The 22267-nt window shown below is 39.8% G+C and overlaps 1 protein-coding gene across 2 annotated transcripts in view; it reads left to right on the forward strand.

Annotated features, from left to right (window-relative positions):
* The window catches only part of trrap (transformation/transcription domain-associated protein), an 85711-nt gene extending 71669 nt beyond the window's left edge, over positions 1-14042 (forward strand). For both annotated transcript variants that reach the window (XM_079852076.1, XM_079852077.1), the window contains 9 exons: positions 610-700; positions 807-1006; positions 1831-2092; positions 8257-8482; positions 9697-9914; positions 10717-10901; positions 11233-11436; positions 12490-12684; positions 12783-14042. In XM_079852076.1, the coding sequence (XP_079708202.1) occupies positions 610-700; positions 807-1006; positions 1831-2092; positions 8257-8482; positions 9697-9914; positions 10717-10901; positions 11233-11436; positions 12490-12684; positions 12783-13067 (1866 nt within the window). In that variant the 3' untranslated portion in view covers positions 13068-14042. The remainder of the gene's footprint in view (positions 1-609; positions 701-806; positions 1007-1830; positions 2093-8256; positions 8483-9696; positions 9915-10716; positions 10902-11232; positions 11437-12489; positions 12685-12782) is intronic.
* The last annotated feature ends 8225 nt before the right edge of the window (positions 14043-22267 follow it).

Genomic DNA, 22267 nt, shown 5'->3' on the forward strand with positions numbered 1-22267 from the left:
GTTAATTTTAGGCATGTATGTGTAAATGTTTATGTATATTAGAGGTGCACGGATCAGCTCTAACAACATTCGAATCTGCTGTTAAAAATAAATCATCCACCCTGAACCTATGGTTTTAGGCTTTATTAGTTTATTGTCATATACATACAGCGCTTCAGAGCCATTATACATCACTGTCACATACCCAGCACTTGATTTGTCCTTATTAACTACTCCACTATAACGCTCCCACACGGTACATTTCTTTCTTTCCTTTCTTAGTGCCAATGTATCATTGCCATTTTGATAAATACATGAGCTTTTGGGCTAAAACATGAAACATCCTGAGCCTTCTTTTTGTGATGCTGTTCAAGGACACAGCAGATCTCCGAAAAGGAGAAAGTGTACACTCGGGTTTGACAAGCTTTTAGCGAGTGTCATATTGAGCCATGGTTTTAATCTGCCCTTGATGTTTGTCCATCTCATTGCTTTCCCCCTACGGTTTCGTTTTCAAAAGCCTGCACTATCACAGAGAAGTTTCAAAACATGTCAGCACAACGTTTCTCACTCTCGCTCTGACCCAAGCCCACAGGGACGATCTGAAATGTAATCTGCAACTGTTTCTCACAGGTGGGACGTGTCTACCCTCAAGCAGTGTACTTTCCGATCCGAACCTTGTACCTGACGCTGAAAATCGAGCAGAGGGAGCGCTACAAGAGCGGTATGACTGGAGTTTTTTTCAGAACATTCATATCCAACAATATAAAGTCCTACAAAAGTCAACTTTTTTTTCCCTTCATGTGCTGTTGTTTCTCACTTTGCCTCAGACTCTGGCCAGCAGCAGCCCAGTTCAGCGGCTGCCCAGACCCACTCTGCGTCTGACCCAGGTCCCATCCGTGCCACCGCTCCCATGTGGCGCTGCAGCCGGATCATGCACATGCAGCGTGAGCTCCACCCCACCCTTCTTTCCTCTCTGGAGGGCATCGTGGATCAGATGGTCTGGTTCAGGGAGAACTGGCATGAGGAGGTGAGTGGTTTTGTGTTAAAGAGAGTGTTTTTGTATTCCAAAGGTGAGTGGCTACCTCTTAAAGCACATCAGCCCCAAGCGCAAGTTAAACATGACATGAATGCGTTTTCTGTCCGGTTTGCTTACGTTCTTTAGTCTCATGCCGCATGCTCTCGTACACGTAGCTGTTTTCAGAGGGCCGGCTGACTAGATGAAACCTGACAGAGGGGAACGATTGGGGCTCACTGAGGCTGAAAAGTGGTTTTGCAGTGCAGGTGGACATTGGCGCTTCAGTGCTAATCGGGCTTTGGCGAAGGGCTCGTCGTGATTGATGGGTGAGGGATTGCTGAGATTGGATTGCTGTGACAGGGCTGATGCGGTGATGCGTCGAGACTGGACAGGGATTCAAGAGCCCCACTCTTGTGGGGACGCTCGGCGACAAGCGGCCGAAGAAGAGGAGAGAAAAAGGGCGAGGAATGAAAGTTTAGCAAGGAGAACTGGAGGATGAAATAAATTGGCATTGAGAGAGCTCAGTGAAGTAAAACATGGGTTTAATTTTCCAGACATTGATGAAGTGTAGTCCCAGACTAAATTAGTCTGTTAATGGTGATCTTCTTCACTTGAAGTCTAAGCTTAATCTCTGCAGCAGAGACCGGTAGAGGCAGGCTTTTACTGATCTCTTTGGTGAGCATATTCGCCTCTGAAGGATTTTTAGTATTATCAAAATGGCAAATTGGATTGAATATGTAGGAATGGTGTTATCCTTCATGGTAAATTGATGATAACTGCTTAACCATTCATCCTTGTCTCTTGGTTTCTCATCTTTCCCTCATTTTCTTCCCCAGGTTTTGCGGCAGCTACAGCAGGGCTTGGCGAAATGCTACTCTGTGGCATTCGAAAAGAGCGGAGCTGTGTCCGATGCTAAAATCACTCCACATACACTCAACTTTGTGAAAAAGCTGGTCAGCACGTTTGGCGTGGGCCTGGAGAATGTCTCTAATGTGTCCACCATGTTCTCCAGCGCCGCCTCAGAGTCCCTGGCCCGCCGAGCTCAAGCCACCGCTCAAGACCCTGTGTTTCAGAAGATGAAGGGCCAGTTCACCACAGGTCAGGAAACACAATTCAATTCTTGTGCATGTTATTTTACATAGAAAAATATCTTTCAGCAAAGTGACATTTTTCCACCTCCAAGTTAAAAATTTTTCTTGTATCTAAATCTGACATGACAAAGAGTTTGTAGGCAGTTTGAAAGATTATACAGGGTCTTCCTACAGTAGCGGTTTTCAAACGAGGGAATTTAAAAAACTAAATTTGTTTTCATAAAATCATAGCCTATATAAAAGAAAGTTTGGTTCCTTTCTGTGAGGCGCGGCGCTCCACAAACAAGTTGACGGAAAGGAAACCGAAAACATTTTGGAAACATTTTGATTCGAATGAGAGCGTTACGTGAGCCCAACGCCGCTTACTTTCACTTTCGCTTTAAATTAAATTATTTCGTTTTGGCTTGTTTGTAGTTTTTTTTTTTTTTTTTTTTCATTCTTGTTCTGTTCTGAATATCATTCAATTTAAAGGATTTGTTGTGGAATATTCTAAGTGTATTTTTTAAGCATGCAGCAAATGATAGGCTGTTAATTGGGTAAAATTCTTACGATCAGTTAACCGGTTAAGTAGCATTCCTGTATAAATAGTTAGATCAGATTAGTGCAGAATCAGCTGTACGTTGTGATCGCGTCAAGGATCAGTAAGTGCACGTGCATCATCAAAAGCGGTTGTTAAGAAAATTGCTGAGCTGAATTTTTGTGCCATCTGTGCACAACAGTGTTTTAACCCTTAATCGCTGTTAAAAAAGGACAACACTTAAGCTGTTTGGGGTCAAAATGAGGGGGGGGGACAAGCTTGTTCCATGTTGCATATGTGACATTTTTCAGATTTATGCCAGTTTAGTTGATTTTATTTGCCAATTTCTAAAAAAAATGCTCTCTGTTGCAGTGACATACGTGTGTGTTTGTGTGTGTTTGTGTGTGTGTGTGTATGAGATAGAAAGTTCATTCCACTTTGGGTTTATGCTCTAGGACCAGACCTTGATTTAAATGTAATTTTTTTTAGATTTATGCCAGTTTTGTTTATTTTATTTGCCAATTTCTGTAAAAATGCTCTCTGTTGCAGTCACATACATGTGTGTGTTTGTGTGCGTGTGTGTGTGTGTGTGTATGAGATAGAAAGTTCGTTCTACTTTTTATTTATGCTCTAGGACCAGACCTTGGTTTATTTGTAAAAAAATTCAGATTTATAATGGATTTACTTTTATTTTTTTGACAAACAAAATTTAAAAAAGTCATTTTTTTCATTTTCCCATTCATTTTCAATGTGGGGTCATTTTGACCCCAAACAGCTTAAATGGTAAAAAAAATTGTACACACCTTTAGAACAACCAAATCAAGCCCAGTTTTTTTGTGCATGTTTAGATAGATTATTTAGGAAAAGTCACAGAGTTTCATGCCCCTGCGATGAAGGTAACACTTTTAAAAAATGAAGGAAAAGTCCATTGGGGTCATTTTGACCCCAAACAGCGATTAAGGGTTAAATGAGAATAAAGTCAAATGCACCTTTAGCCCCATTGTATTCTGTATGCTTGGCTTAAGAATAGGCCTATATAGGCCTATGGGCCTCTCTTGAAAAAGTTTGAAAACCACTGTCCTACAGTCATGAAAAATTTTGAAACATCAGGTAATTTAAAAAGTCATGGAAATGTATTTAGTCAAAATCAGTGTTATTTTCATATATTGCTATGGTATTTATTAATATTTTGAATTCGCTTATATAATTGTTTATAATTTTGTGCTATTTGTCACTTTTATTCGTTTTTGGATTTTTTTATATATAATATAAAATATTTCTACAAAAAAATTGTTTTAGTATTTTTTTTTAGTAAGTTAAACTTGAACTTATTTCAGTTAGTTCTTAATTTTAATTTTAATTTTTAATTTTAATTTTTGCTTAAGCTTATCTAAAATGTATATTTTATTTCAGCTTTATATAAATTACCGAAAAATGGATTAGTTTTAGTTTAACAACAACCCTTCATAGTATAAACTTGTCTTGTGATTCTAATCTCTATAAAATTAATTTAAATTAATTAAAAAATCATGGAAATTAATTGGTCATGGTCTGGGAACCCTCATTATAGCTGGATTTTCTTGATCCAATCAAAACTCAATTCCGAAATCAACCCCAACCTTTATTCTGTTTCACTTTGAAATGGCATATTACAGAAGTTTAGTGCATTCTGAATGCTGTTTTTTCAAATGAAGTTCAATGTCATTGACACAGATAAAATAATTCAAGTCAGCTGACTCTTTGAAAATGAGCTGTCACACGTGGACTTCTCACAGTAGTGTCGGCAGAAGTCTAAACTGTAGGCAAGCGCACTTAAAGGATCACGTCCCCTGTGCACAATTACACATGCTTTCGTTCTTGTCTCTGTTCTGCATAACCACTTCTGCTCAGAGTTAACCACAGGCCTCTCCACCAAACCGACTCAGAGAATAATTGGCTCTGTGAACCATGTGATTAGATTTAATGGGAAGATGACTATGGGCAGAACTGTGTGTGTGTATAAAGGTGCTGTTGACTGTAAAGAAATTACACAGCTTTAAGTCAACATGCTCACCAAAAAAAAAAAAAAAACACTATACATGCCAAATATGTGTGGATTGTTTTGGAGGAAAAAAGTACAAAACATTTTTTTGGTAATTTGCAAAATGTTTTGTATTTTGTAATATTACTTTTATTTATTTAAAATTTGATTGTTGTTTAGTTTCATTAGGTTAAGGGGAAGTGTATAATTTGTCACGTTTCACAATTTGAGAGATTTTCAAATGCTCCACCTGTCTTCCATTTTTCAACAACATGGTTTTTCCCCAAACTCATCCCACAGGTTGAGCTTGTTACCCAATTATCTGACTCACTTTTACACATGTACCTTTAAATCATAGTATTTTTTTTTCTGTGACTTTTACCTTTAAATCCCAAATGTCCTTCACCCCCCTCGAGATGTTTGTTTTTAAAATCTCTCTGAGTACGGAAGAAGTTGCCACGGCTCTTTCCTGAGGCCAGTTATGTACACATTGCCCGACAATAACCTTTCAGTGCCCCCAGAGCATGTGTGATCCGAGGCGTATGTAAAAACAAACTCCCCCTCAGCTGTCCTCTGCTCAGGAGAGCAGAATATGTTTATACTTTCCTTCCCTGTCCACCTACAGTCTCTCCACCTCAGTAAACCTTGAATCCTGGAGCTACTGTTCTTGTTTGCTTCATATTGAGTTCTATCCGGAGGCCTGTGTGTGTGTGTGTTCATGGCCTTAGAGGACTGTTAAGAGTGTAAGGGTGTAAAACAGATGTTGTGGTGCCAGCTGTCTCTGGGCAGTGAGGCGTGGCCAGCGCGCCCTGAGCCTTCTTTACTCACCCGGCACCGCGTTCTACTGGGAATGAGTTTTTGGAGGGGAACCAGCAAAGCACACAGCCTCTTCAATCTCTGTATCCTTCTCTCCTTTTCCCTAGAAGTTTCTCCTCCCAATCTCTCCATTCCAACACGTGTCCAAACAAACACTCAGCACCATTTTTTAAGATTCTTTTAAACCAATCACATGCAAGCCAGGTGTATGTTATTGTTTATCATAATTTGGGCTTTTTTTTTTTGCTAACAATATAATTACATTTTTAACTTTTGATGAGATCTCATTTAAATGTTTTTTGCACTCAATTGCACACAAATTAAGAAACATGTTCAAATTAAACTATTCAAAATGTAATTATTTTTAATGAAAATGTAAAATATAAAATTAACATTTATATTTTATATATAAAAAAAGGGGTGTGTACTATGCACATTGGGAAATTTTCCTGAGGTAAATGTAATGTTAGATGACAAGTTGTTTACAAGCTATTTTATTGACATCTTCCTGTGGTTTAATACTGATTGGGTGATGGCATAACACTTTGTCTACTCCGAACGAGAGCGGCACAATGCAACGCGGAAAAAGGAAAGAGTCCATTAATGATGATGATAATAATAATGTTACATGTATATAGCGCTTTTCTGGGTACTCAAAGCACTTTACATATGAAGGGGAGAATCTCCTCAACCATTACCAATGTGCAGCATCCACCTGGATTATTCGACGGCAGCCATACTGCACCAGAACACCCACCACACACCATCTTATTGGTGGAGAGGAGACTGAGTGATAAATCCAATCAGTAGCCTATATAAATGGGGATGATTTGGAGGCAATGATGGAAAGAGGCCAATGGGCAAATTTATCCAGGATGTCGGGGTTACACCCCTACAGGTTTTTCCCAGGAGGTCTCCCATCCAGGTACTGACCAGGCTCAGCCCTACTTAGCTTCAGTGGATGGCCAGTCTTGGGCTACAGGGTGAAATGGCTGCTGGCATTATAATCACTGTTACTGTCTGAAAACTGAGTTACTTTTGCTCCATACGCGACTCTTTGCTATTTTTGTTTCAAATATATGGAAGTCATAATGCCATTTCATAACATTTTAATATTTTAAATTCTTTTTTCTTGAATATCCTTTTGGAGATTTTTGTAGTTTTTCTTTACAAACACCAATATACAGATACATTTTTAAATAAATGCTTAAATTGTGTACCTTTAATTTTGTATTGAAAGTAATAATGTAATGCTGGGTAAAAAATACTAGTAAAAGTACTGTGATAGAATACTAGTGGTGTTTATATTTCTGAAATGCTTGTTTTACTTTCGCGGGGTTATGCTATTCTCGAGCGTTGCGGTCTACATTGATCTAAAGCGGGAGCGTGTCTGCGGGGCCGAGGCTGTTTCAGGGCTCCTGTTGTGCTGTACACTGTGTTCACTCAGGCATTTCTGTGATGGAATTTAAAGTAGAGAATTCACCAGAGACTGCTGCACAGCGAGCAGCGCAGGCAGACGGCCGATTGGGGGGGGGGGGGGGGGGTATTTTTAGCGCTTGGCCACCTCCACCGCCCGAGCATTATTAGGTGCAGAAAACTTCCGCCTACTGTGTATCTCATTCACAGGTCAGAGAGCAGAGACTTTTTTTCTACAGCAGCAGGGAGCTCAAATCCCCCTAGAGTTGAACTGATCCCGGGTCAGTGAGAAGTCTGAAACTGAGCGCACCGTACACCCCATCCATGCTCAAAGACGCAACATTTATCAGAAAAGAACCCGTGCTGCCCAGGAGGTGCCGTTATCTGAAAAACCCCTCGCTTCGGGCCACTGTCGCTGCAGGGGATTGTCTGTTCATTTTTTTTCTAAATTGATTGCACCAAGTCGACCGCTGCGCGTAACTGTGCTTTTCAAGTCAAATCTCTTTCTTAATGCTCACTGGTCATTAAGCACCTAAACAGTCTTAAAGTCTCTCAGAAAGAGTCAGATTGGCGGAGATTACAGAGCGTGTCTGATTTCATAAGACATCATCTAATTTGGGGCATGGAAATGGGCGGGAGCCGCAGTGCTTATGGCAGTTTACTGCTGAACAAAATGTCACACAGGACGTTGACGATATTGCAAGTGTCATGCGAGCAGTAAGAGTTTCTTAAACGGCCTTTCATTATGTGTGGCAGCCACATCTCTCTGGCTTTGACATGAGTGGCAGCTCAATGCAAGATGCTTTTGAATTAAAGCCTCTTTTGCCAAAGCGTTAATTATACAAAGATATTTTTTCTGCTGGGTGTTTTTCCTCTTAAATGTCTAAAATTAAATGCCAAGCCATTTCAGTATCTGCGGTGTGTGGTTTTATTAATGTGGCGCAACAGAAGTATGAAAGTGGAGCAGTTTTTAGCCTATTTGATAAAGACGTTCTGGCCTGGAGGTTGTCTCTAAAATTGGGAACGTGGCTTGCATTCCGACCATACCTTTTGTGCGTGTTCCCCAACTTAATGCACAATGTCATTTAGAAGTTGCATTGAGCAGTTAATCCTTTTTTTTTCCTTCTTATGAACCTTGATGTTATCAGCACCATCACGTCGCAAGGGGAACCTGGGAGGAAGTGCACTACTTCTGTTTCCCTGATCCAAAGATAACGTCTCCTCTTGTCTCAGTCTCTTTCTCACACTCTCTGCCACTTTTGCGCTGCCACGTGTACCTATTTCACACATCCAGAGTCTTTTCCTCTACCTGTTTTTATTCCATCTTCTTTTGCAGTTTTTTTTCTTAGCAACCTATCTGTTCCTCTGCTTTACCGTGCCCCGTCACTCTTTCCATATACAGATTTTGACTTCAGTGTTCCCGGCTCCATGAAGCTGCACAATCTCATTTCAAAGCTGAAGAAGTGGATCAAGATCCTGGAAGCCAAGACGAAGCAGCTGCCTAAGTTCTTCCTGATAGAGGAGAAATGCCGTTTCCTTAGCAACTTCTCGGCCCAGACTGCCGAAGTGGAGATCCCGGGAGAGTTCCTCATGCCTAAGCCCACACACTATTACATCAAGATTGCCAGGTAATAATTAATACACACCAGCGATGGGGTTGTGCTGGTCGACTGATCATTTAGTCATCCAATAACTGACTAGTTGATCTGTCTTAAGGAAGTCATAAATAATTTCAACAATACCTGATGAATTTTGCCACATAAAATATATCAACCCTCAAAATCACAAAAAGAAGCTAGTCAGCCAATTTTTGCAAATTGCATCTGTGTAGGGGCCAGCAAAAACCAAATCTATCCTAATTATTCAGGACTGGCTTTAGACAAATAAGTTGACTAGTGATTTTTAAATGTAGCTTCATGTTCTTAAAGGGATAGTTCACTTTGAAATAAAATTTTGGTATGTTTTAGCTTACCTCAAGGTCATCCAAGATGTAGGTGTCTTTGTTTCCGCAGTAGTTTCAATTTTGATATTTTTAGGTCAAACCGTTCTTGTCTGTCAGTCATATAATGCAGGTCTATGGTCACCACCTCAAAGAGCATGCACAGAGAAGTCCAAATTAAACAATTCCCCATCGTAAGTACACATTGATGGCCATTGAAGACACGAAACAAGCGGTTTGTGTGAGAAAACGAACAGTATTTATATAGTTTTTACCTCTTGCACAACCACGTCCAAGTGATCTGAGGGCGCGCGCGCGCGCTTCCTGGTGTGTGACGTGTGCGTGCGTTCTGGCTTAGTCTGCGCAAACGCCGGAAAGCGCCGGAAGTGATCTCTCGTGCGTGTACGTCACTCATTGTTTACACAGAACAGAGATTGTAGGTAAGACGGCTAATAGAAATGGTACTAAGCACTATAATACTGTTCGTTTTCTCACACAAACCGCTCGTTTCGTGTCTTAGGCCATCAATGTGTACTTACGATGGGGAATTGTTGAATTTGGACTCTGTGCATGCTCTTTGAGACAGTGACCACAGACCTGCATTATATGACTGACAGACAAGAATGGTTTGACCTAAAAATATCAAAATTGAAACTACTGCGGAAACAAAGACACCTACATCTTGGATGCCCTTGAGGTAAGCTAAAACATACCAAAATTTTATTTCAAAGTGAACTATCCCTTTAATACACACTTGGACTCGTAGGTGGTTTTTGATTACATTTTTTTTTTATTCACCCGTCGGAGGTCTAAGCTAGACTCCAGCTGAGACCTTAATTCTTTATGATTACTTTATCACTTAACCATCATTCCCTCTCTCACCCTCTTACTCTACCTCCTAAGGTTCATGCCCAGGGTTGAGATTGTTCAAAAGCACAACACAGCTGCTCGACGCCTCTACATCCGCGGGCACAACGGCAAGATCTATCCATACTTGGTGATGAATGACGCATGTCTGACGGAGTCCCGCAGAGAGGAGCGTGTGTTGCAGCTCTTGCGGCTACTCAACCCCTGCCTGGAGAAGAGGAAAGAGACCACCAAGAGACACCTCTTTTTCACAGGTACTGCGGTAATCACAGATCACACAGAAACGGTCCGTTCCCCATGACTACATCTATTCATGTCAGCACTTTGGACATGACCTTTCATTTTAATGACCAAGTTCAAGCCTGAAGTTTATTTGTAATAAATAAATAATCAAAATAAAATCATGTAGAAGTATACTTAAAACATTATAAAGAATAAAATAAAATTAAACATGATCATTTTAAAATACATTTTTACTTCTCTAGTGACATATTTTTTAAATTGTGGCATACATGTGTTCAGATCTGCCCCATTTGAATTCTGTCCATTTGCACTCAGTGCTGGACTCAATGGCCTAGTTGCTCTCAGACAGATTGGGGGAGGTAGAAGAGAAGAAAAAGAGGCAAGATTGAGGTGAAAATTACCAGAAAAGCTGCGTAGTTGTAACAGAAGAAGAAAGAGAGGGGACTGGAGCAGAAGGAATGAAAATCAGGTTGCTCTTCTCCCTGTGGAGACTAAGGGAGGAAGATCTAAATTGTCTTTTTTGTGACAGACAAATTAAAGATGAAACTCTCTCAGGTCAAAGGTCCAGGGTGCCACGTTTTAGCTTTTCGCTGGAACATTTTGTCTTTACTTTTTTTAAATGAAAAGAAAAGAAAAGAGGTTGATTTTGATGCTGTAACGTAATTAATAATCTTAGGGATGGTTAAATGCACATTCTATTTTATCATGAATGAATGCATTTCACTAAAGTTATTTATTAGATTGGGTGGCCCAGTGGTCATGTGACATGCTTACCAGCAGAGTACATCCTCCTTAAATCTGTTCTCTTCCCAGTCCCAAGGGTTGTGGCGGTGTCTCCTCAAATGCGGTTAGTGGAGGACAATCCATCGTCTCTGTCTCTGGTGGAAATATACAAGCAACGATGTGCTAAGAAGGGCATTGAGCACGACAACCCCATTTCCCGCTATTATGACCGGCTTGCGACTGTTCAGGCTAGAGGAACTCAAGCCAGCCATCAGGTATGCCATGAATAATGTAAAAAGTATATCAATTAAAAAGGTATGAAAATTTCATGAAATTGCCAAGGACATGTCAAATATATTTTTTCCTATATTTATATTTTATATACAGATCTGGATGCCTAATGGAAGTGAGAATAGTAATAATAATATATAATAGAATAACAATAGATTTGACTTGGGGAATAATAAAAAACAATAAATACCCTTACTTTTTGACTTTGGGTGGAAATGAACTGGACATTTTCCCCTAAAATGCAGTTCAGTAAATGAACCAATAAAAATAGCTTTTTCTATCTTTTCAAGTAATCTTTTTTGTCCATGTTTTAAGGTCCTGCGTGACATTCTAAAGGAGGTCCAGGGCAACATGGTTCCTCGTAGCATGTTGAAGGAGTGGGCTCTGCACACCTTCCCCAACGCCACAGACTACTGGACTTTCCGCAAAATGTTCACCATCCAGCTTGCTCTAATTGGCCTGGCTGAGTTCATGCTGCACCTGAACCGTCTCAACCCAGAGATGCTGCAGATCGCACAGGTACCTGAATGACTTGACGTAATGGAACTGATCTCATACTTGATACTAGCTTTCTTTCATCAAATATACATGCATCCAATAAGTCCAAAGCACACATGCTTCAGTTTTTGTTGGCCACAATCTAGCTGTCCTGCAACATTTGCGATATGGTATCGGGTCAGTGCAGGTCCGCAGAGTGCATTTGAAAGTCTTTTATTAGATATGTGCGTCAAACAAGCACCTCATCCTATGATTCTTATCTGCAGTTTTCTGACAGGCGGACGAATGGGCGGCTAAGTGGGTATAGTGAGCCCCCTTGCTGCCGGTTCCACTCTACAGATCTCATTAGGCATTTGGGAGATTACCACGGCAGGCAGAGCGGACAAGCAGATATGTGCTGTCTTTGTCTCTCTCTCTCTCTCTCTCAATAACACACAAACCATCATGCATTTCGCTGGTGTATCACTTCCAGAGTAGCTCTCCGTTTTACTTCAGATATTGAGATTGGTCCTGTGCAGTGTCTACATACTGAACTTGAATCACGTTTGAACATGTTCTTATTGTGCTTGGAGTTTCACAATATTTGAGTGACACTTCATCATTATTAAACAAAAAATGTAGACAGTTATTCAGATTATTATTTGAAATGTAATCTTAAGCATGTTATCTGTGAAATACTTTATTGGTGATGACGATGCTCTACGTCAAGGGCATCAGAAGGCAAATGGAGACTTTTGTTCATATGCTGAAATGCTGATGCAGACCACAGTGGGTGTAGGATCGATACTTCCTCACATTTTTGTGGTCGGATGTCTACAACGCTATCCATTTTTTCCCAGAGTGCTATAGATTTGCTGTTTTCTGATGTTGGTCCCACCTGAGTCCCACATGAGCAAATGGGCTCCTTTCCCAAATTTGCTTTATTTCTCTGGATGGAAACTAATGACTTGGCGCCACATGATATTTATCTCTCAAAGTTAGCTGAAGTCTGCAAAATGTACTTTCGGTTAGACAAGGTCAGATTCTCCGAGATTAATTAAATGACACCACCCTAATGTGTTGTTCCCCCAACAGGACACAGGAAAACTCAATGTATCATACTTCCGCTTCGATATTAATGATGCCACTGGTGATCTGGATGCCAACCGGCCTGTCCCCTTCAGGCTGACGCCCAACATCTCTGAGTTCCTGACCACCATCGGTGTATCTGGACCCCTCACGGCTTCGATGATAGCGGTAGCACGTTGCTTTGCTCAGCCTAACTTCAAGGTACGCTTTACGAAGAACAAGAATAATGAAGAATGAGACTACACTCTCAGTCTCTAGGATTCTTGACCCACTCTCAATCTGTGTCTCCTCTCAATCAGGTCGATGGCATCTTGAAAGCAGTTCTTCGGGACGAAATCATCGCTTGGCATAAGAAAACGCAGGAGGATACATCCATGCCTCTGTCCCCAGCTGGACAACCTGAGAACATGGACAGCCAGCAGCTGGTGTCTCTGGTTCAGAAAGCTGTGACAGCCATCATGACCCGCCTTCACAACTTGGCTCAGTTTGAGGGTGGTGAGAGTAAAGTAAACACGCTAGTGGCAGCCGCCAACAGCCTGGACAACCTGTGCCGCATGGATCCTGCCTGGCACCCCTGGTTGTAGGTTGTGTAAAGAAAGAAATCCTGGCAGATCTCAGAGAAATGCAATACTGTGAAAGAGAATGTCAGAGTGGATGAATTTGTTTTTTAAAAAAAAATAAGTCTTGGTTTGAATTCACGTATTTGGAAGGGGTTATAAAATGTGCAAACTGTAATTTAAAAAAGAACATGATATTACCTAAGATCTTTAGTATTCACTGTTATATCCACAGGTAAGAGATACATGCAGCTTTGTTTGGTTGGACAGAGACTATTGTAAAACTGATGAGCTTTGTAAAGTGCTTTTGTTGAGACTGTCATGTCAGCGAAGAAGTGTGACGGTACAATACAGCCTACTGTTTCCACCGCCTTTTCTTGGCTCCACACTGGAAGAGGGAGCTATCCCAGCAGATTTTATGCAACTCCCATCAAGCTCTCCTTTTACGCCTCTGCCATTTCTCTCTGACTGACGGCAGCCTTTTAATTTACATGAATCAACACTCAGAAATGTTCAGCATGTTGTTGTGTATGTCATTATTTAAAATTGTATGTGGCATTTTTTTTTTTTTTTTTACCTTTGTACATGTAAAAATGACATTGCATCCCTTAATTCGCTTGTACGTTTCTACAGGTTTGTGCAATTTAAAGCCACCATGTTACTGTCAAACATTCGACCATAGATACTTTTTTCCCCCCAAAATACTCTGGAAAGGCAAAGACTTATGAGCGTTAAGACTGGGGTAGGTTTATATTTAGCTCATTTTTAGTTACTCATAGCACATACAATTATTTTATCCGTTATTACAGCTCAAAGGTTTTCAACTTTGCCTTTTTAGGAGTGTCCCAAAGCGTTTGTATCTCAATGATGCACCTAAAAGCATTTTTGTATACATTCCCCTCTTTTGTAAAGGTACAGGATATTGTGCCAACATATGGAAAGTTACCTCTGCAATGTAAATGTAAATATGCATTTTGTTTTAATAAAATGCTCTTTTTCAAGAAAAATAAGAAGTTTCATAAGAACGTCTGTGTATGTGTAGCCCGGCTGTGATATGTATCTCTGTGGGTGGTTGATCGAAGGACACTTTCAGAAAGAATAACCTTGTCTCTCGCTGATTGCCTGAAGTACAAGAGAGGACCTGAGTGAGAGCACGCCGTGGAGTCATTCGCATCAGGTCAGATCTCAGTCTGCTTTTCCTTCTTTATTACACCCCGTCAATATATCTCACCGAGCGCCGTCTTCTCAGAGTTACACATGCTGTCAGCGCTGGCTTCAATCCCATAAACCATTGCTTCAACCCTGTATGCTTGCACAGCTCAGGTGCTTATCCTTCTTCCTCTGATCTCTCTCCAGCCCGTTTCTACCATCAGTCAGGGACCATACACTCCCATTTTTGTCCTCCTTTTGAGGTCCTTTGCCACCAAACAGTCCTGGGGGCTGATGTAGAACTACACTGTCTGAACTTGAAAGCGCTGCAATATTTAACTCTGAATGTGAGAGATGTGTCGTGCCCCCCACCCCCCCGCTGCATTGCCCCGTGATGTCTAGACTGATAGGAGGAGGATGTGGGCTAACTGATTGATGGAGCCGCCTCTGGGAGAGCTGTGATTGGCAGACACATGGAGGACAAACAAACCACCATTTCTTCACAATGAGAGAAAAGAAAAGAAAAGAAAATCTTGATCTTCATCTACCTGCTAAAATTCTGTAACGTTCATGAGTGAAAGTTGAATGAGAATTATTCCTTCACTGTTTTTAATATTGAAGGTGGAGTATGTCATTGTTTGATGTATATTTTATCATCAGTTTAATTTGCAGACAAGTTACTCCTTAAGAGGATGATTTGAGTTTTAACACTGGTGCTCAAAACGTTGCGTTTACACTCACTTTAAAATAATATATATTTAAAGCAGAATTTTTTCAAGATGGAGCTGAGGTAACGACAAATGTTTTCTTCTGTTTTGTGACGTACATCTGAGTGAAAAGTAGGGAAGGAACTTGGGTTCTATTCATTGGTTGTTGATTGGATGGAGGCAACTGGAATAAAATCGTGCAGTCAATTGTAAGAAAGATATAAGGTTTAAGCGGACTAAATAATTGTGAAGTTTAGCATACATCACCAAAGAGAAGAACAAGAAGTTATGAAATTGTAATAAAAAAAAAAATTAAAAAAAAGCCAGACTAACAGACTTGTATTCTGCATGTTTGGAATCGGTCATCTTTTACAGTGATGTTTCGGATTAATTTGGGGCTAAAGTGGGATTAATAATGTGGCCAAATACTAGATTGGAAACAGTATGTCTGTGATTAAACTATTTAATCATTCATGTCTTCATAGGGTGTCTGGTATAATTCCAGCAAAAGCCAGTTTGAGTTGGTTTTACCCAAGGTTATTTGGCAAGTCCAGTTGTTTTTCAATTAAACCAGATTGTCACAGATCCCTTCCAGTCATTAGTGTGAAATCAAAATATCCAAATAAATGGATGTTGAAGTGTCTTACAGATTGTGACCTTGCTTCCCATTATGAGCTGACAGCTGCAGGCTTACGATAAAATGTGTAAACGCTAAGCTGACATGAGCAAATGTGTCCGTAGGATGTCACCTATAAACCACAAACATTACCTCTTTTTTCACACCCTAGACAAATTACAGCATCCAGTGTGACTCTTATCCGCGATCTTACAGAGCGTGCCTTGAACCGAAGAAAATGTCATTTAACGCCTCTACACAGGATTTGAATTGGGATTGTTTTTGCTGAATAGCAGAATTCTCATACAGTTGAGCAACCATTATTTTCTGCTGTTACAAATTAATGGCAAAAGTTTTCAAGGTGATGCTCTGTGGTGCATTACCAAGTAAAAGTCATTTGAAGGAGGGCCTCATGCTAGTACTGGGAACATTTGAGCTGATTAAGGATAGGTTTTGCACCTGCCTCTTTGGAGGACCCTTCTTGAAAGATGTCCAAAAAAGCAAGATATAAAGTTGTAAACACAAGGGGAGGCCTGGTTAACTTTGGTCCAATCCTACAGAGTTCAGCTTCAACACATCTGCCTGTGAGTTTCTAGTAACCCTGAAGACCTTGACTAGCTGGTTCAGATGCGTTTCATTTGGGTTCAGACTAAACTCTTCAGGAAGGTGGCCTTTCAGGAGTAGGTTTGGACACCCTTGATATAGACAGACCAGAGTTCATCAGGATTTTGCTTGAATTTTTACTTTATATCTTTTTTTCTTTTTTCTTTTTTTCATCTTTCAAGATTGGTTCTCCAAAAAGGCTGGTGCCTGTGAAGGAATTTTTTAATAATAATAATTAACTTCTTTTCCTCGCAGGATTAATATTTATATGCTTTTGAGACCTAAATGTCCCCAACACTTTGGCCAAAGTCAGCGTGTGTCTGACACATCTGAATATAACAAAAGGGGGAAATGAAACTAGATATATAAACTCTAAATATATAAACTTATGACTTTGAGTAACAAAGTGAAGTAATCAAGAAATCCAGATTTGCTTTTACCTAGTAACAGAAGGGTTTGCTGAATTATGTATTTGTAGAACCAATCATATTAGATAAAAATGATGTAATGATAAGTAATGGCATGTTACCTTTGCTATGCTCCTGTTCTATAAAAACTGTTGTTCTCTTTTTGCTGGTTGGATTCTCTCTGAAAATGGTCTGAGGTCCTCCTGGCCGTGATTAACGCATGTTCCATGGCATTGTCTGGAGTCTGTCTAATTGCTGCGCAGCAGGTTAGTGGAACACTAGAGATCTTATTCCCAAGTGTTAGTGTTCATAGGGGGCGATACATTGTCCGGCTCAGAGTGAGGCTCTTAGACGGGGTTCTGATGTGGTCAGGTAACTATAATTCTTAGGCTGTTAGTGAATGTTCTAGAAAACTGAGACGCTTACACAGAGGTGTAATGTGTCGTCCATTCATTCATTCATTCAAATCAATAACAACGATATCAGCTTACTTAGTATGTACTTGAAGTATATCAGGGTGGGGTGCACATCATTGCAATCTTTCAAAATAAACACAAAACATAACAGCAAAAAAGTTTTTTTCAAAAACAAAAGTTACAACATAGGCATCTAATGCGGTCAGAGTGGGAGTCACCTGAGGATAATATTGTAGGTGTCAGGGATACCTGGTTTAACTTAAGCGCGTAGGGGAAAATCTACCACATGCCCGAGGCCATCGCAGGACCGCAGTCTGTCCTCGATTCGCTCAGCTGTAGCACGTGGTGCTCCTTCAAATGACTTTTACTTGGTAATGCGCCACAGTGCATCACCGTGAAATTATGCATCTCCATTGGCTTGTTTCTAGGTATTGGTCCTCTCAGCTTAAGGCCCCTGGCAATCACAGGCCCTGGGCATTTTGCCCCATTATTCCTGTCCATAATCTGTCCATAGCTTATTTAGTCAAGGTATCAGCGTTTAAGTGCCTTGCAGTAAAATTCATTCTTCCTGAACCAATAACCACTGATTTCATTGATTAGCTGGTTGGAGAGGTACATGGTGTCATTTTGTTTGGTGAGGCTAAATTACTCATTGCAACGCTTCTCTAAAATGAACCTCTGCTGAAGTATTAGCTTCATTACCTGAACTTTCCCAGCACTCCTCCTGAGATCATTCTCTGCAGTTCCTCTGTCTTTGGGTGCTTGTCAGAAACACTTCACGTCCTAAACCAATTAACCAAGCTCTTCTCAGAGTGCCCTGATCTCCTGACAGGCTGGGAGGAGAGGCTGTTGTGCGTCTAACAGGATCTCTCCCGGCTTCTCCTCCCAGTTCGCTGATTTAATTTGTTTGGTAATATGAGGATTGGCGTGTTCAGCCCAGATTCACTGCAAAGTGAAATTGGACAAGGGCATTGGAGCTTCAACATGTAAAACTGTCTCACCTTGACAGCTGGCTGAGTGGACTGGGGATTGCCTGCAGAGATACCTGAAAGGACCACACACACACACACACCAATTCAGTCTCCATCGTATGGGTTCAGGGCACATCATGATGAAGGAGAAAACCTATGTTGTGTTTTTTAAAGGGAGGAATAGAGACACTTTGTAAATCTCTTGATCATTTTGGTTGCTGAACAGTGAACTTTTCCCGAATTGTCTGAAACACGGTTAACATACACTTCCTCTTGTCCATCAGCCTATAGACAAACAAAATGGAAACTGTTATTCACTGTGTTTTACTTATTTCACTTTCAACTCCATAACTATGTTTAGATGGAGAAACACTGACACTGCAGCTACAGAAGATAATCAACTTTATCCAAATGTCAGTGAACATTACTTGGGTTGATTCCAGCCCGTCAAATCCTCTGCTCTTCATCATAGATCATACAACTTTGACTGACATTAATGGATTCCTGTGGGATTTTGCAGAATGCTGAGTATTTAAAGTTAACGTGTGTACATTGGAAATTTTATTTCCCCGGAAGGTGTAAACACTGTGCCACTTCCAGAACATAGCTGTTTGTTTGACCATTCTGACCAGCCCAGCAACACTGATTCAACCAATGGTGTGAGTTTGGGGCAGGGCTATCTAGATTGACCAATGGCAGATAGGCTAAGTATTCTGCAAACCTATTTGAAAACAGTTTTTATTTTTGCTACTTTGCAAGTGGCATTAGAGGCACATAAATTACACACTTCACTTCTAAAAGACCCCATAAATTGTCTTAATGAGTGCAACTTTGTTTTCTATTCAAACAGGAAGTTTGGGCAGGGCATCTCAAGGGGGTTGTCCATTTTTTTAAATAGCTAATAGGCTTAAAGGGACAATTCACCCAAAAATGAAAATTGTCATAATTTACTCACCATCATGTTGTTTTAAACCTGTATGCGTCTCTTTGTTCTGTTGAATGCAAAAGAATATATTTTGAAGAATGTTGGTTACAAAACGTTTTTTTTTTTTTTTTTCATACTATGGAAGTTCAAACGGCAAATTTTTGGTTACCCATATCTTCTTTTGCATTCAGAAAAATAAAGAAACTCATACGGGTTTAAAACAACATGATGGTGAGTAAATGATTACAGAATTTGGGTGAACTATGCCTTTAATTTATGTCACGGCTATGAATCATGATTTGCTACTTGCTAGTCGATGGTATCTCATTCTAGAGAGTGTTTGATTGGATAAAAATATATGTAGTGCAGGGTGAGTCATCAATATTCTTGTTTTCCTGGAAGAGAAAGACTATATGTTTTAAATGGATCAAATGGATCAAAAAGCACAACTATTTATATAGTAGCCTATATAAAGAGCTGATAAGTTAGGTAACAAGAATCAGCTTACAAATGTTTTTAGTGTTATATTATTGGCAAATTAAACTGAAATGACTGAATAAAATGATAATATCCAGCTGGTGGGTTAATTAGATAAAGTACATTAAACCGTGCACTGCCATGTTCTTTTGCACTGCAGACATTATTCCCAGACTCTCTGCCTAGTTGTCCTGAGAGACCGACACCAGGAGCATCTTAAGTCCGGCTCATTTCCACCTCCAGTGAAGAGAGACGGCTCCTTAAGGTGTGTGTATGAGGTGTAGCCCTCAGGGAAGATAGCCGATCTCAGCCAATCCCTGCGCCCTGCAGACAGACATGATCCTTTTGGGACTCAGTTTGTAGACTTGCTTTATTTTATTAATGCCTAGGTCAGAGAATATAACTTATGGTTGTTCAACTTTTTTCTCTATTCAGTCTGCCATGTATTCATACTATTCAATATAATTGCTTTATTCATAATAAAATCATAACATAACCATTTTGTGACCAGGCCCACATTAAATCTGTATGCGCAGAATCCACACAAAGTTCTGCTAATTTCCATAATCAGAATTCCCATCATTTAAAATGTTCTACATGTCCCCATTCTCGTTTATTATAATTCTGTCAAATTACTTTATTTTAGCTATACCAAAAAAAAAAAAGGTAGCTAAAAAATTTTTAGCTACCATTTTTAAACCAATTCCATAGATTTTCCTCCCAAACCAATGCTGAAAATCATCAAAATCGAAACCCTACCTGGGCTCTATCTGGTATCTAACAGGTTCTATCTGGTATCTAACATCTATCTGGGCCTGCTTATGAGTTTGGTTGAAATTCTAATATCATCAATAATATCATCAATGGCTGATCTTTAGTACATTGTGTCCAAACCAGATATTTAATTTGGTTTGCTATGATGAAATCCTGCTCTATTCTCTCTTAATGTTTTATGATAATCACTGGAGCAGCTCTGGAGGGGGCCAAATGGCTCTTTTCTGACATCCTGCTGTATCAGCAGCACAGCAGCGTGTCGTCACCCGACCGACTGACGCTTCGGTATCCTGGGATTACAGTCTTAATGAAACATTCCCTGCACCATTTCTCTTTATGGCCTATAATGATTATTAAACAGGGCCGTGGCGCTATCAGGAAAGCACAATAAAAGCTAATGATGTAGCCAATGCTTTAGCCAAGCTTCATCAAAACACCTGATATTTCTGCATTGGGAATCCCTGATTAAATATTTAATTACATATTTCATACTTCAATTCACTGAGGACATTCATGTGGATTTGGGTGTTTGTACAAATGCTCTGGTGAGGTTCTTTATAGTATTTCAGAGATGCATTGGGTCAGTGTGGTTGCTTATACCTTGATTGCTCAGGTTGGGTATGGGTTTTTTATTAATCATGTAAAAATAGTTTAAAGGCTTGCCAAGTTTTTTTCTGAATCAACCATTTTGTCATGCAGAGAAATGATTCAAATTATAGAACAGCACACAGCCGGCCCGTATTGTATGCTCTGTTAGTGTCTATGCATAAAGAAGACCTCGATTTATCCTGCTATTTGATTTCCATAAAACAAACATCACACTACATCATAGCAGCACTTGCTGATTTCTCCATATGCATAAACCATTAGCTTCCATTACAAGCAATGTGTTCAAGCTAATGAGCAAAGCATCGCTCCCTAGAGAGAAAAACAAACAAAAGGAAAATCAACTAAATCTAGTTTACAAAGCAAATCCTCCTCCTCACATAGACCGGCTGCTCTTTACAATCCGACAGACGCGGCTGAATACTGCCAACATTTGTATGTAATGGGATCATGAGTTCAACTGTCTCAAATGAGATTTTAGAGGCTGTAACACCTAAAAATGATGTTTAATGGTGTTTAACCCTATAAAGGCTATATCATGATGCATGAAGTTTTAAGGTCTCTAAATGATCAATATGATCAGAAATTTGCTGAAAAACCTGTTGTTCACAATCTACTACATGCCCTAGGAGTAACTTTTATATTGTTAGTAATATTTGAAAATTAACATTTACATTACAAACTATAAGAATTTCATCTTACCTTTCATCCAAAGGTTTTATATAAATAACAGCATCTGCACCAAATTGCACATTTTTACTTCTCACTATGAGCTATTAAAGCCTGATGCGTGAATGTGATTTTTTTCAACTATTTTTGAACTATTTTTTCATATATATTTTGTCTAAAGGTTCAATAAACTGTTTCATTAAAAAAAAAATGTGTCAGGCTTTACAGGGTTAATAATTCAGGTGGCTTGAAATAATGTTTATGCTTTCTTAAACTCTGAAATTTCTAATAAAAAGTCATCAGCTATTACAGAACACAATGTCATATCAAATTCTGTATTATTTTTTAAAACCATTTGCCTTGTAATTGATTAGCGCATACGGTTATTATGTTCAATAAAGCAGAGGGAACAATAGAGCATACATGAATGCCTAAACAATTGGCGAATCTCTTTCCAGTGCTCCGGTTGAATTGGAAAGTACGTCTGCTTCTATTTTCATCAGCAGGCTAATGTAATGTCATGACTAATATTATCCCCATTGACATGACAGGCACAATTTATTTCTTAATACTCTCAGAGGGAAGCTATACTCAGCGGTGCTTTTCCATCTCACTGATAGCCATCAAACTGCGGCCCTCATTTCAAACAGGGCTCAGCCGTCGCACTGCTATGAGAAAAGGAGGCCTTTCATTCACACTATTTCTCTCTTCTGTCTGTCCACCCAATCGCCTGGAGAAAAGTCAAACAAAACCATTTAACTTTGTTGTCCATTACAGCGGCATGATCTATTAACAAGAAGGCAGATGCATCCCAATGACAAATTCCAAATGTAATAGGATTCTGACTGATCATGATCCTAAATTATCTCTGAGGCGAATAGTGATTATTGCATGTTCCAACACCTTG

Source organism: Squalius cephalus (assembly GCF_949319135.1).
Source record: "Squalius cephalus genome assembly, chromosome: 19".
In the NCBI taxonomy this organism is placed as follows: domain Eukaryota; kingdom Metazoa; phylum Chordata; class Actinopteri; order Cypriniformes; family Leuciscidae; genus Squalius; species Squalius cephalus.